At 60.8% G+C, this 12,232-nt stretch overlaps 2 protein-coding genes across 3 annotated transcripts; one reads left to right on the top strand and one right to left on the bottom strand.

The window, feature by feature from the left end:
• Window positions 1-82: 82 nt before the first annotated feature.
• On the bottom strand, window positions 83-4,498 carry REEP6 (receptor accessory protein 6). Of its 2 annotated transcripts, XM_033134234.1 has the most exons (6): window positions 4,257-4,498; window positions 1,489-1,582; window positions 1,266-1,404; window positions 797-965; window positions 513-599; window positions 83-260 (listed from the first exon to the last, which is right to left on the bottom strand). In XM_033134234.1, exons 1-6 carry the CDS (start codon window positions 4,369-4,371, stop codon window positions 223-225), a joined length of 642 nt encoding a protein of 213 aa, XP_032990125.1. In that variant the 5' UTR covers window positions 4,372-4,498; the 3' UTR covers window positions 83-222. The 2 variants fall into 2 exon arrangements, with proteins under 2 accessions (XP_032990125.1, XP_032990126.1); XM_033134235.1 differs by lacking the exon at window positions 513-599 and having other exon boundaries at window positions 4,257-4,494.
• A 738-nt stretch (window positions 4,499-5,236) lies between these two features.
• On the top strand, window positions 5,237-11,726 carry PCSK4 (proprotein convertase subtilisin/kexin type 4). The gene is given in 17 exon segments (XM_033133483.1): window positions 5,237-5,523; window positions 5,805-5,909; window positions 7,413-7,505; window positions 7,579-7,707; window positions 7,798-7,874; window positions 7,969-8,057; window positions 8,349-8,521; window positions 8,611-8,823; window positions 9,159-9,259; window positions 9,338-9,441; window positions 9,513-9,630; window positions 10,031-10,210; window positions 10,424-10,548; window positions 10,821-10,943; window positions 11,063-11,263; window positions 11,266-11,312; window positions 11,315-11,726. Coding segments are annotated over 17 exon segments (2,292 nt in total). The 5' UTR covers window positions 5,237-5,328; the 3' UTR covers window positions 11,534-11,726.
• The last annotated feature ends 506 nt before the right edge of the window (window positions 11,727-12,232 follow it).

The following is a 12,232-nucleotide window of genomic DNA, read 5'->3' on the forward strand; positions in this document are numbered from 1 at the left end:
TGTGGGGCAGCTTGGAGCCACTGGCAGGGCCACTGGCCGGGGACTGAGGCTGGGAGGTGGTATGTGAGGAGCTCCCAGGGGCCAGCTTGCTTGAGGATGAAGGAACAGTGGTGGGCTGTGCTGGTGAGTCAGCTGAGGAGTCCGTGGAGCTCTTGGGCTTGGGGTATGATGTGTCCTTTGACTGGTTGGCCGGTAGGTGTGTCCTGGGGCTGGGTGGGGACTTCATTTGTCCTTCTGGAGGTGGGTCACGCTTACTTTCGCTGCAGAGAGAGGGCCATGGGGGTGAGGCGGGTCTGGTGGCGCCCTCAGGCCCTGGGGCTTCACTCTGCTGCTGGACAGTGGGATGGAGGCTGCTGGGGGCCAGGGTGGGGTCCGCGCCAGGGGACAGCAGCCATCCTACATACACTCAACACACATGCACATGTGGACCCATGTTCATACATAAATGCACACGTACACGCACACATGAACGCACACACATATAGGCCCTACTTCCTAGGGGTGGGGGTTACCTATGGTTGGCTCTGAGGGCAGTAGGGGGCCCACTGCCCCAGCTGCTGAGGTGACGAGCGCCCGGCTGCGGGCCAGGGTCTGCAGGACTGGTTCCAGAGAGCATAGGAGAGAGGGGCGCACAGTGAAGAGCCAGATCCCAGCAGCCAAGATGCCAAGCAGAAGCCAGTCAGAGTCAGGAGGGGGAAGGCAGAAGTGAAGGTGAGTGAGGATGGGTGGGGTGAGAGATGGACAGACAGACAGAGACTGGGACAGACGGACACCCCCATGCCATGCGAGCACACACCATCCCGGGTTATTCCGGCTGCCACGTCCAGGGCCCGTCCGCTGAGGTCTGTCACGACGCTGTCCACAGCCTCGTGATGCTTTAGAAAGAGTGGACGTATGACGCGATGATACAGCATGTGAGCCCCGTTCCACGGCCCGGGAATCATGCAGAATAACAGGAAGGCGCACTGCGGGTACAGGCAGCAGTCACACTTGGCCCCCTGCTCTGTGCCTCCTGGGTAGGGGTTGGGCTTCCCCCGTCAGACACTGGGCTAGGTGGACCTGGGCCACCCCCGTCAGATACCCGTCAGGATGGGCCTGGGCTATCTCCGTCAGACAACCTCTGGCTGGGCCTGTTTCTGGAGAGAAGGGGCTAAGTCTCCCCCATGACATCCCAGGAACAGCAGGGCGGGCCCCTCAGGCCCCTGTCTCTGATCGCCTGCCTGCTCCCTGGAGACCCTGTCCCGTGTGTGTCCTGCAGCACCCACCTTGCCCGCGTAGTAGAAAGGGAACCAGGACAGGAGTAGATCGCTGAAGAACTCGGCCAGCCCGAACAGGCTGTACACCACCCAGTAGGTGAGCCACACAGTGTCGTCCTCTTTGCTTGGGCTCTCTATAGCTTTGATTCTGGGGAAGGCGCAAGCAGGCTCAGGGGCTGCCTGCCAGAGGTCCCCCAGATGCCTCCCACCTGGACAGCCCAGGGGCACTCACGAAGCATATGCGGGGTACACAAAGCCAATGAGATTGCACAGTAGAGACGCCCCGTAACCGAACAGAAGATACAGGCTTAGCAGAGTGGCGGCTCCTGCAGAAAAGAGGGCGTGGGTGGGAGTCTGGCTCACTCCGTGCCTGGCCCACAAGCCCCTGGGCCTCCTCTTGGCCTGGCAGATACAGTCCACCATTGTTACTCTCCCTACAAGACTCAGCGACCCCTCCAGGACACATTCCCCTGCAACTCCTGGGTGACTCCTCTGTGGCCCTGAGCCCTGAGTCTTATGTCTATAATCAGTTAACAGATCCATCTCCCGCATGGGACTGCGAGGTCCCCAAAGGTAAGTGGGGAGCTCCGCCCTGGTGGGTACAGAGTAGCTGCCCACTCAATGTTTGTTGAATGAATAAGTGATCATCTGCAATTATAATCACCTCACTCTGGGTCCCACTTGATGCCCACTTGATGCCAGGAGAACCCCCTAATTGTGACAACCGGAAATGTCACCAGACACTGCCAAGTGTCCTGAGGTAGCGCATGGTCCCGTTTGAGACCCCTTGTCTTAGTGGGAGGCAGCAAAGGGCAGTCTAGAGCCCCCAGACCTTGGAGAGCCCTCTGCTCCTCCACTCACTTACCATGTGACACTGAGCTTGGAGACTCAGTTTCCCCATCTGTCAATGGGGTGGTAGTGGCCCTGCCTCTTAGGGTTGTGGGTTTAGCTAAATACATTCAACACAGAAGACTCGTCCTTTCCACACATTACTGAGGGCCTCTGGTCACAGAAACACCAATAAGGCTCAGAGGAGAATAGTGTGGGAGTGGGGGCAGCCAGGAGCACTAGTCACTCTGAAAACAATGGTAACTGTCACATTTATTAAGTACTTCTTATGTATGGGGCTCTGTGCTTCCCTGTTCTGTCTCAGGCAATGAGAGAAGGAAGCAGGGCGAGAGGAACTTGCCCAGGGTCATTTGGGAGCATTTACAGCCTCCCGCCTCTTCCCCTGAGGCTGTTATCTGCAAAGAGAGAGAGAGAGAGACAGAGAGAGAGAGACAGAGAGAGAGAGAGAGAGAGAGAGGCCACTCATGGACCAAAGGGCAGAGTCACCCACACCCTTCCCTCCACCTGCATTAGTATCTATCGCAGTCTGGGGTCAGGAGTGGGAGGGGGTCCTCCCCAGCTGGCGCCTCTGGGTTTCCTATTACTTGGGAAGGGGGATTTGGCCATTTGGGGCAGGTGGGGTCCAAGGGTTCCCACATGTGGGTGAGGGGGTGGGGAAATGTCACCCCTTCTCTAGAAATCACTAGAGGGGGAGCAGCGGCTCTCCCAGGGCACCCCTCCCCTCAATCCCTATTCCTGCAGCCTCAGCAATGGGAGGATGACCTTGGACTTGGCGGGGGCACAACCTGAGATCAGCAACAGATGGGGCTCAGGGTAGGAGGGGTCGGGGGAGGGGTGGATATTCCAGTCAGGTCAGGTGGTAGGGGCAACCTCCCAACAGCCCCTGCCTCTCTGGGCCTTAGTTTCCTCCCTGTAACCACTAGCCTCCCTGGTGGGCCCCTCCCCAGTGCACTGTGACCTAAATCCCCCACCCATTGGTAGCAGGGATGTGGAAAGCCAGGCAGGAGGTCAATGGCTGGCTCCCAGGGGCAAGTCCTCGGCTGAGCTGACATGGGTTTGGCACTAGGAATCTGGGGGGGACAGATATCGAATCTTCCTTGAGCTGCTTGGCATGGGGATGCCCTGATTGATGGGGAAATGGGATGAAAGTGGATTCCCAGGATCTACAAATGGAAGGTGCTCAAAACATCTGTCATTGTCCTCACTTAAAGCCTTCCCCACCACTCCCACCCCAGCATCTTTGATTCATTCCAGGGGGGTTTCCTGGGAGAGGTGACAAAGTGGGTGGGACTGGTACACTGCAAAACAGGGAAGGAAGGCATTTAATGGGTGTTTACTGGACAGTTTTAGAAAGTGGCAGGAGCCACACCAGGCCATTGAGGAGGAAAGGAAGAGGAGGGACTGGAATGGAAGTTACAGTCAGATGTGGCTGGACCCCCTTCTTCCTGGGTCCCCATCCAAGCTTTCTCCAAAATGAACACAGCTGTCAAACAACCGAACTCCAACTCAACTATTCAACTCAACTATTCACGCAGAGTGGGTCAAAGCCCTTGGGCCACCAGGGGAGAGGGCAGGCCAAGGAGGGTACTAGCAGGAAAACAATGGGAGGGAAGGTGGACGTGACCTTTCCCTCCTGGCAGGGGGCATCCCTTCGGAAAACCGAGATCTCTACACTTGCTTTCAGGCTGGGGTCCATCAGGGACAGGGGTGGCCAGACTCAGGGCACTGGCTGCCTTCCTGCCCCCTTCTCCCCGGGGGACGGCAGGGCAACTGGAAGAACCGGACTTCGGCCTGGCAGGCACCCAAAGCCCTGAGGGAGGGGGCAGAGGACGGGCCTCCAGACCCGAGGGCCAGAATGGGCGTGCTGCGGGGGCTGAGAAAGGGGGGGCTCTCGCCTGAGGTCGCACGGCGGGGGCAGGAGAGGACCTGTAGCACACCGTGGTCCAGATCTACGACCCCTCCCCCGCCATGATCTAGGTCTACCCCCCGCGGTACAGCGGGGCACGCCCCGCCGTCCAGTCCGGACCCCGCAGCTTGGGCCAGCTGGAGTGGGGCAGGTCTGAGGCCCGGTTGCCCCAGGGTGCCCAGGGTTGCCTCAGTGTGCCCATCGGTGAAATGGGGCGGCGGCCCCGAGCGCCCCCGACGGCTCACCCGCGGCCAAGTACCGCTTGTCGACACCGGTCTTGGCTTCGAGCACCTCTAGCGCTTCGGTGGCCAAGTTCCTCTGTTCCAGAAGGCGCTCGAAGCGCTGGCGCAGGCCGTCCATGGTACCGGCCGTCCCGGGGCTGGCAACCCGAGCTCGACCGCAGCCCGGCGCACCGACCCTGCGGAGCGCGCGCTGTCTTCCCCCGAAGCGAGCCGCACCGCTCAGCCCCGGGGCTGGTCTCCGCCCCGGGGCTGGTCTCCACCCCCTGACCCTCGCACCGGCCAATGGGAGGGCAGGGCGGACAAAGGAGGTGGGGCCTGCCCCTTCTCCCCCGTCGCATTGCCCTCTGGCCCGCCGCGGCCGCCGCAGCCGCGACTCCAGAGGTAGGAGGCAGGGCGCGACGGCCGAGGGCGCCAATTGGCCGAGCGGGAGAGGGACGTAGCTGATTGGAGGGGCGGGGTCATAGCCTTGGATTATTGGCTGAGCCTTTGTGTGGGTGGAGCTGGGGAGGAGCGAAGCGTGCTGGGGTGGGCGGAACTGGTGGGTGGGGCCTGAGAAAAGCCCGAGCTGATTGGAGAAACGGGAAGAGATTCATTGGCAAGAATCAGAGGAGGGGCGGGGCTGGTCATAAAGGAGGCGGGACGGAATCTGAAGGGCGGAGCTAAATTGAAGAGGCGGGACTTACTCGAAAGAACGATTCTGGTTGGGCTGGAGAGGAGGCAGGGCTGATATTGTTTTAGTGGGAGGAGTATGTAGAAAAGCGGGCGGGGCTAAATAAAGGGGCGGGTCAATCATAGTAACAGTGAACCCGCTCCTCTGGGTCGGAAGAATTGGGTTATTGTACAAATGGGGAGACTCCAGAGGGTTTGGGTCTGCAAAAGACCAGGGAAAGCGTGTGTTCCCCCGCCCATTTCTGTCGGATCCTTGAGCCCCTGAATGGGGAGCCGCAAGGCCCCCTGGGAGTTGAAGCCTTTCAGGGGTTGCTATGGCGCCGGGGGCGGGGCGGGCTCTTGGACCAATTCGGCGGTTTGGCCAGGGGGAGGGATATTTGTAGACCCCGACCCCGCCCCCATCGCCATGCGGCCCGCCTGGACTGTTCTCTGGTTGCGCCTGGCTTTGACCCTGAGCCTGGTCCTCGTTTGTTTCCTGGCTGTGGGGTGGGCTTCGGCCCGGGTCCCCATCTATGTCAGCAGCTGGGCCGTGCGAGTGTCCCAGGGTTACCGGGAGGCCGAGCGCTTAGCCCGCAAATTCGGCTTCGTCAACCTGGGACAGGTGGGTGGGATCCGGATGGACGGGAAGGGGGCGGGGGCGAGACAACCCAAGACCCCAGGCCCCGACTGACAGGAGGGGGGGGGCCCCCAGGTACCCTCAAGAACCTCCAGTCCATCCCTTCTTCGACCAACTTCAGATTCTAGGACCCGCAGAGGGCACTCATAGCCTCCAAGTGGCCACCTGGTTGGGGGAGGAAGCAAGCAAAGGGGCTGGTCCCTGTCCTGCGGGGGCTCCATCGGGGAGCCGGCCCTAGCGAAGCTACTGCTCCCCCACATTCTCAGATCTTCCCAGATGGGCGCTACTTCCACCTGCGGCACCGGGGCGTGGTCCAGCAGTCCCTGACCCCGCACTGGGGCCACCGCCTGCGCCTGAAGAAAGACCCCAAGGTGAGCCTGGCTTCGGGGCTGCCCACTTGTGGTCTCAGCCACCTCCTGTTATTCTTGTGATTGTTATGAATGGCTGTGACCTTTCACAAGTTACCTGCTCTGAGTCATGGTCTCCACCTGGCCCCCCAGTCTATACAGTGGGGATTCAGATGGGGAACATCTGTGGAAAGCAAATGATTAAGCATGGGCTCGGTGCTCACCCCAGGGCCTGGCACAAAATATAATTCTTGTTGCAAACCCCTGCCCCCCACGCTCCCTCCCTCCCTCCTTTGTTTCATCCTGACAGATCAAGGTGCCCCATAAAGAGAGGCAGATAACATGCTAGCTCATGGGGTAGACGAGGGGGAATTGGCCAGTTTTGTGATGGAAGGAACAATTCCAAAGAGGAGGAATCCTGTCTGAAGTCACTCAATAAGGCTGTGACTGAATTGGCACCAGAACCGGGTCTCCAGATGCTCAGAAAGATGACAGATAGGGAAAAGGCCTTAGAAGCCAAGCTGAGGATTTGAAACTGAGTCTAGCAAGTCCTTGGGAGCCACAAAGAGGTATGGGCTGGGTTGGGGGGCTGATCAGCAAGGAGGCAAGAAGCTTGACTGTTCGAAACCCACCCGGAGAACTGGCTACAGAGAGAAGTGGCCACTTGGAGATATTTGCAAGAGAGAGGCCGGGCTTGCCGATGGATTAGGTGCATGTGACTGAGGGAGAGAAATCAGGGCCAGCTCCCAAGATTGGAGCAGAGCAAATGGGGAGATGATGGCCCTGATTGCTTAGATGGGGGTGGGGGAGACAGGAATCGGTTTGAGGGGCAGGTGGGAGATCAACAAGAAAGGAGGAGCAGCAGCCCCAGGGAGGCAGAACAATATGTGCAAAGGCCCAGGTGGGGCAGCCACTGTGGCAGCAGCGTAGAGAGGCTGGTGGGGGACAGATAGGAAGGGCATTGTGGGCCCTGGAGAGGGCGGTAGGGAGCCACGGGAGGATTTTGACAGAAAGCACTGCTGCTGTGTGCTAAGAGTGGTTTATTGAGGCAGGGGTACAGCTGGAGGACCAGGGAGGAAGTGGGTATGCAAGGGTGTCCTGCACGGTAACGGGGGTGGTAGAGAGAACTGGCCACTGCAGGGGAGAGGACAGGTCCCTGGGAAGTGGCCATGTGTCCGTGGGCCCTGGGAATGGGGGCTCCAAGGGCCTTGGCCCCCTCTGAAGACAGAGCCCCAGGCACATGGGGACCCTGAAGATCAGCCCCAGCAAACACAAAGTCCCAGGACAAGCAGTCGCAACCCAGACACACGTCCCACACCAACCACAGCCCCATTGACAATTGCTCCTTAGCAGACCCTGGGAAGCAGCCCGGGCAGACCCTAGACACAAGCCTTTTGACTAGGAATTGGCAGGAAGGGCTCAGAGGGGCATGTCCTCTTGGTCCGTGGGACAGGACCCTCTAAAGTGCATGGGTGTAAGGCAAGATAGATGGGTCCAGCCCCTGCCTTGGCGTGTGTCCCCCTTCAGGTGCAGTGGTTTGAGCAGCAGACGCTGCGGTGGCGGGTGAAGCGCTCCTTAATGGTGCCCACGGACCCCTGGTTCTCCAAGCAGTGGTATATGGTAAGCGGGCTGGGCCAGGCGATTGGTTGGGGTTGTGCTGGATCCCCACTGACTCCAGCCCCACTTGGCACAGAACAACCAGGTCCAGCCGGACCTGAACATCCTGCAGGTCTGGAGCCAGGGGTTGTCAGGCCAGGGCATCGTGGTCTCCATCCTGGATGACGGCATCGAGAAGGACCACCCGGATCTCTGGGCCAACTACGTGAGCCCCTGGAGGGACAGGTTGGGAAGGGGGGTCTGCCTCTGTCCCACAGACTACCCCACCCCCTTCACATCCCCACCCCACCCCCAGGACCCCTTGGCCAGCTATGACTTTAACGACTATGACCCGGACCCCCAGCCACGATACACACCCAGTGAGGAGAATCGGTGAGCCCAGCATCCCATAGGGCCTGGGGGTGGCCCTTGTGCCCTTTGGGGATCAGGGGGCCTTGACGGGAACCCCTTTCTGCCTTGGGGCCAGGCATGGAACCCGCTGTGCTGGGGAAGTGGCAGCCATTGCTAACAACAGGTTCTGCGGTATAGGCGTCGCCTACAATGCCCGAATTGGAGGTACAGAGGCGCGCCAGGACAGAGGCTGGACTGGGTGGCGCTGGGTGGCTGACAATGCCAGGGAGAGTTGGCAGATCAACCAGGGGAGGAAGCCTCTCACGGCCACACCCTTGCCACTGGACAATGCAGAGGCCCCAGACTCAGGGTGGGGAGAGCTGAGCGCGCCACCCCCCCAGCACAGACGACTCCCTGGTGGTGGGGAGAGGGCCCTGCCAGGGTGGCTGGAGCTGGCCTGGATGGGTTGTGGTGCAGGCGGGGCTGTCCGCCGAGGCCCAACACCCACCTGTGCAGGCGTGCGAATGCTGGATGGCACCATCACCGATGTCATCGAGGCCCAGTCGCTGAGCCTGCAGCCGCAGCACATTCACATCTACAGTGCCAGCTGGGGCCCCGAGGACGATGGCCGCACAGTGGATGGCCCAGGCATTCTTACCCGGGAGGCCTTCAGGCGTGGTGTTACCAAGGTGAGCGCAGCCTGGGGCCACAGAAGGCCTGTGCCTGTTCATGATGCGGACACTCCACCCCCTGTCCCCATCTCTGTCCCCAAATGCAGGGCCGCGGGGGTCTGGGCACACTCTTCATCTGGGCGTCAGGCAATGGTGGCCTGCACTATGACAACTGCAACTGTGATGGCTACACCAATAGCATCCACACCCTCTCTGTGGGCAGCACAACCCGGCAGGGCCACGTGCCCTGGTACAGCGAGGCCTGTGCCTCCACCCTCACCACCACTTACAGCAGTGGCGTTGTCACCGAACCCCAAATCGTGAGCAGTGGACCCCGCCACCATGTCCACCTTGCCTAACCCATCCTGGTCCCTGCCTTTCCTCCTGTCCCCTCTTTCTTCCTGGTCCCCACCTTCCCCCAGTCCTCTCATCTTTCCTCCTCCCAAGGATTACCCCTGCAGTGCTGGAGCACAGTCACGGGTCCTAGCCCCCAGCCCTACTGTCGCCCCTTCATACCCCCGGCCCCTTGTTTCTGAGGCGCTCAGACCCCCAGCCTGTTGTAATTCTCTGCAGTGCCTTCTTGAGTCCTTGGTACTTTGTAAACAAGGGCCGGTTTTCGTGTGTCCCGGCCCCGAGCCCCTGTCTCCGCCTGCAGGTCACCACAGACCTGCATCACCAGTGCACCGACAAGCACACGGGCACCTCAGCCTCAGCACCACTGGCTGCGGGCATGATCGCCCTGGCTCTGGAAGCCAAGTAGGTGATGATGGGGGCCCCGCCTACTGCCCTGGCTCCCCAGGTGTGGCTCCAGCTCACATCCCCACCTGCCCCCAGCCCGTTCTTGACATGGAGGGATATGCAGCACCTGGTGGTTCGTGCATCCAGGCGGGCACATCTTCAGGCCGAGGACTGGAGGACCAACGGCATGGGACGACAAGGTGCAGCAGGGCCAGGTGGTGGGTGGGGACATCGTGCCCACAGCGCAAGTGACATCCACCCCTCCATGCAGTGAGCCACCACTACGGCTACGGGCTCCTGGATGCCAGAGTGCTGGTGGACTTGGCTCGCACGTGGCTGCCCACACAACCCCAGAAGAAATGCGTCATTCGGGTCCTGCATGCCCCCACGTGAGCACTGTCCTTGGCCCCAGCCATTGCATACCTGCCACCTCCCCAGGCTTCCTTCAGAGCTGTGACCTCCCAGACCTCTCCTCACACCTCTCACCATTCTAACCTTTCACACCAGCCACCTCTCCCACCCTCCCGCATATCTGTCACCACCCTAGCCCTTCCCTCACACCTGTCACCCCCCAGTCCTCCCCTTACAACTGTTCTCTCTCCAGACCGCCCCCACACCTGTAATTGACACCCAGGGGGCAGACACATGGGAGACAGGCCCTGAGGCCTCAGTTTACCCATCTGTAAAGCCAGAGGGTAGCCCCCTGATCTAAGCCCAGACCTCGCCTGCTGGCCACCCTTCCCCCAGCAGGCTGGCAGGAAGGGCTCTGACCCTCCACACCACCCCCAGCCCCATCCTGCCACTGACACACGTGAGGAAGAAAATGTCGGCCTGTGCTGGTCACACCAACTACATCCGCTCGCTGGAGCACGTACAGGTGCAGCTGTCACTGTCCTATAGTCGCCGCGGGGACCTGGAGATCTCACTCACCAGCCCCATGGGCACCCGTTCCACATTGGTGGCCATCAGGTGCGGGGGGTGGGGGGGCGGGGGACCTGGCCCTGTGGGTCTGCACAGGAAGGGACAAGTGTACTGTGGGGTCGGGTGTGGCCTATATCCCATGGAAGCCAGTCCCGCAGCCAGCACTTGGCACCACAGTCAGATGCTTGCTGTGCCTCACTGGCCCCTTCACGACTGGTTGAGAAGCCCCCCTTCTGCCCCACCCCCACTTGTCTGTCCCAGACCCTTCGACATCAGCGGCCAAGGCTACAACAACTGGATCTTTATGTCCACCCACTTCTGGGATGAGGACCCGCGGGGCCTGTGGACCCTGGGCCTGGAAAACAAGGGCTACTATTTTAACACAGGTGAGAGGTGGGCACAGGCTGGGGGCTCTGCAGCCAGTCTTGGTTACCCTACTGCAGAGGGGCTCCCAGTGGTCTCCTTGAAGAGACTGTGAGCTGGCATGTCTAGTGCCTTGTAGGTGTCCTACAATGGGTCCTGGGTGGCCAGGGCACCATCTAAGTCTGAGGCTCCAGGGTGGGGTGGGGGTGGCTGGGGAGTGGAGCCCAGAATGGCAAGATCAGTCCACCAACAGCTTCCCTCCTTCCTCCCCATACCCACTGCAACCCCTGCCTAGGGACACTGTACCGCTACACACTGCTGCTCTATGGGACGACTGAGGACATGACAGCACGGCCCATGGGACCCCAGGTGACCAGCAGCGCGTGTGTGCAGCGGGACACAGAGGGGCTGTGCCAGGGTGAGTGCCCGGCGCGGCATGGCCTGCTTGCTGACAGTGTGTGTGTGCAGCCCTGGGCGGGTGGGTGGGCCAGGGCAACAGATCTCAGCCTCACCCCCGTGTCCATGTTCCCTGTGCAGAATGCCACAGCCCCGCCTACATCCCGGGCCACCTTTGCCTCTCCCACTGCCCGCCACGGTACTTCAATCACACCCACCAGGCCATAACCACTGGGCCAGGGCGCCTGGCAGTGCCCGCCCTGCGTGTATGTTCCAGCTGCCACTCCTACTGCTACACCTGCCGCTCCCCACTTGACTGTACCACCTGCTCTCCACCTTACACCTGGATAAGCACTGGGGCTCCTGCTCGGGGCCTGCCACCCCCACGGCCACCCCCAGCCCACCACGACTGCCCACCCCTGCCGCTGTCACCTTGGCCCAGCCCAGGCCATGATGCTGACCCTGCTGGCTGTGGCCTTTGGGAGCCCCTCCCTCTGCAGCATCCTCTCCTTGGGCTGCCCTCCGTCGTGTGTGGGTCCTGCCAGTGCCAGAAGCCACCCCCGTCACCACCCCAGTACAGCTGCTGGCTGGACCCCGGAGACATCTGGCTAGGAGAGTCAACATTCGCCTTGGCCTAGGCCCCTGATGGGCACTGCTGTCCTGCTCCCTCATTCCAGATGAGCGCCCAGGGCAAGAACCTGCCCCCGGAAAGCCCTGGTTGGTCAATGAGGCTGGAAGGCCACAGGTGGCCCTCATGGAATCCTGCAACCCTCGGCAGGTCCAGGAGAGAGAGAGAGAGAGAGAGAGAGAGAGACATCTAGTTACACAGTGGGGTTGGGGTGGTGGGGATGGGGCCATCCTTTCCCTACCCCTGAATTAGTAGGGCAAGGGGGGAGGGGTAGAAGCAGATCCAGTGACACTGTCCAGAGTCTCAGACACCATGTCTGACCTCAGAATTTGCAAATAAAGGTTGAACAGGAGGTGCCAAGTCTGTGGTCTCCTTTGGGGCATGGGCGGGCCGCCCATCCTGCTGGCATGGTTGGGGGTTCCCCTGGTGCACTGCTTAGAAATTGTCTTCCCCAGCCATCAGCCCCTGGAGGACCTAGCAGCCCACAAAAAAACGGAGATCAACCTGGAGCCCAGAGAACCCAGCTGTTGGAGGTGTGAGCTGGCAGGGGTCCCTTGTGATGCCCATATGCTTCTAGGGCCCAGCCCCCTGCTGACCTACCTCCCCGTTTCCCCACATTCCCCACCCCCATCCTGTTGACACTGAGAACTAACAGAAGCGTTTATACTTCTCCATTCCCTGAG

Source organism: Rhinolophus ferrumequinum, chromosome 18, assembly GCF_004115265.2.
Source record: "Rhinolophus ferrumequinum isolate MPI-CBG mRhiFer1 chromosome 18, mRhiFer1_v1.p, whole genome shotgun sequence".
Lineage (NCBI taxonomy): Eukaryota > Metazoa > Chordata > Mammalia > Chiroptera > Rhinolophidae > Rhinolophus > Rhinolophus ferrumequinum.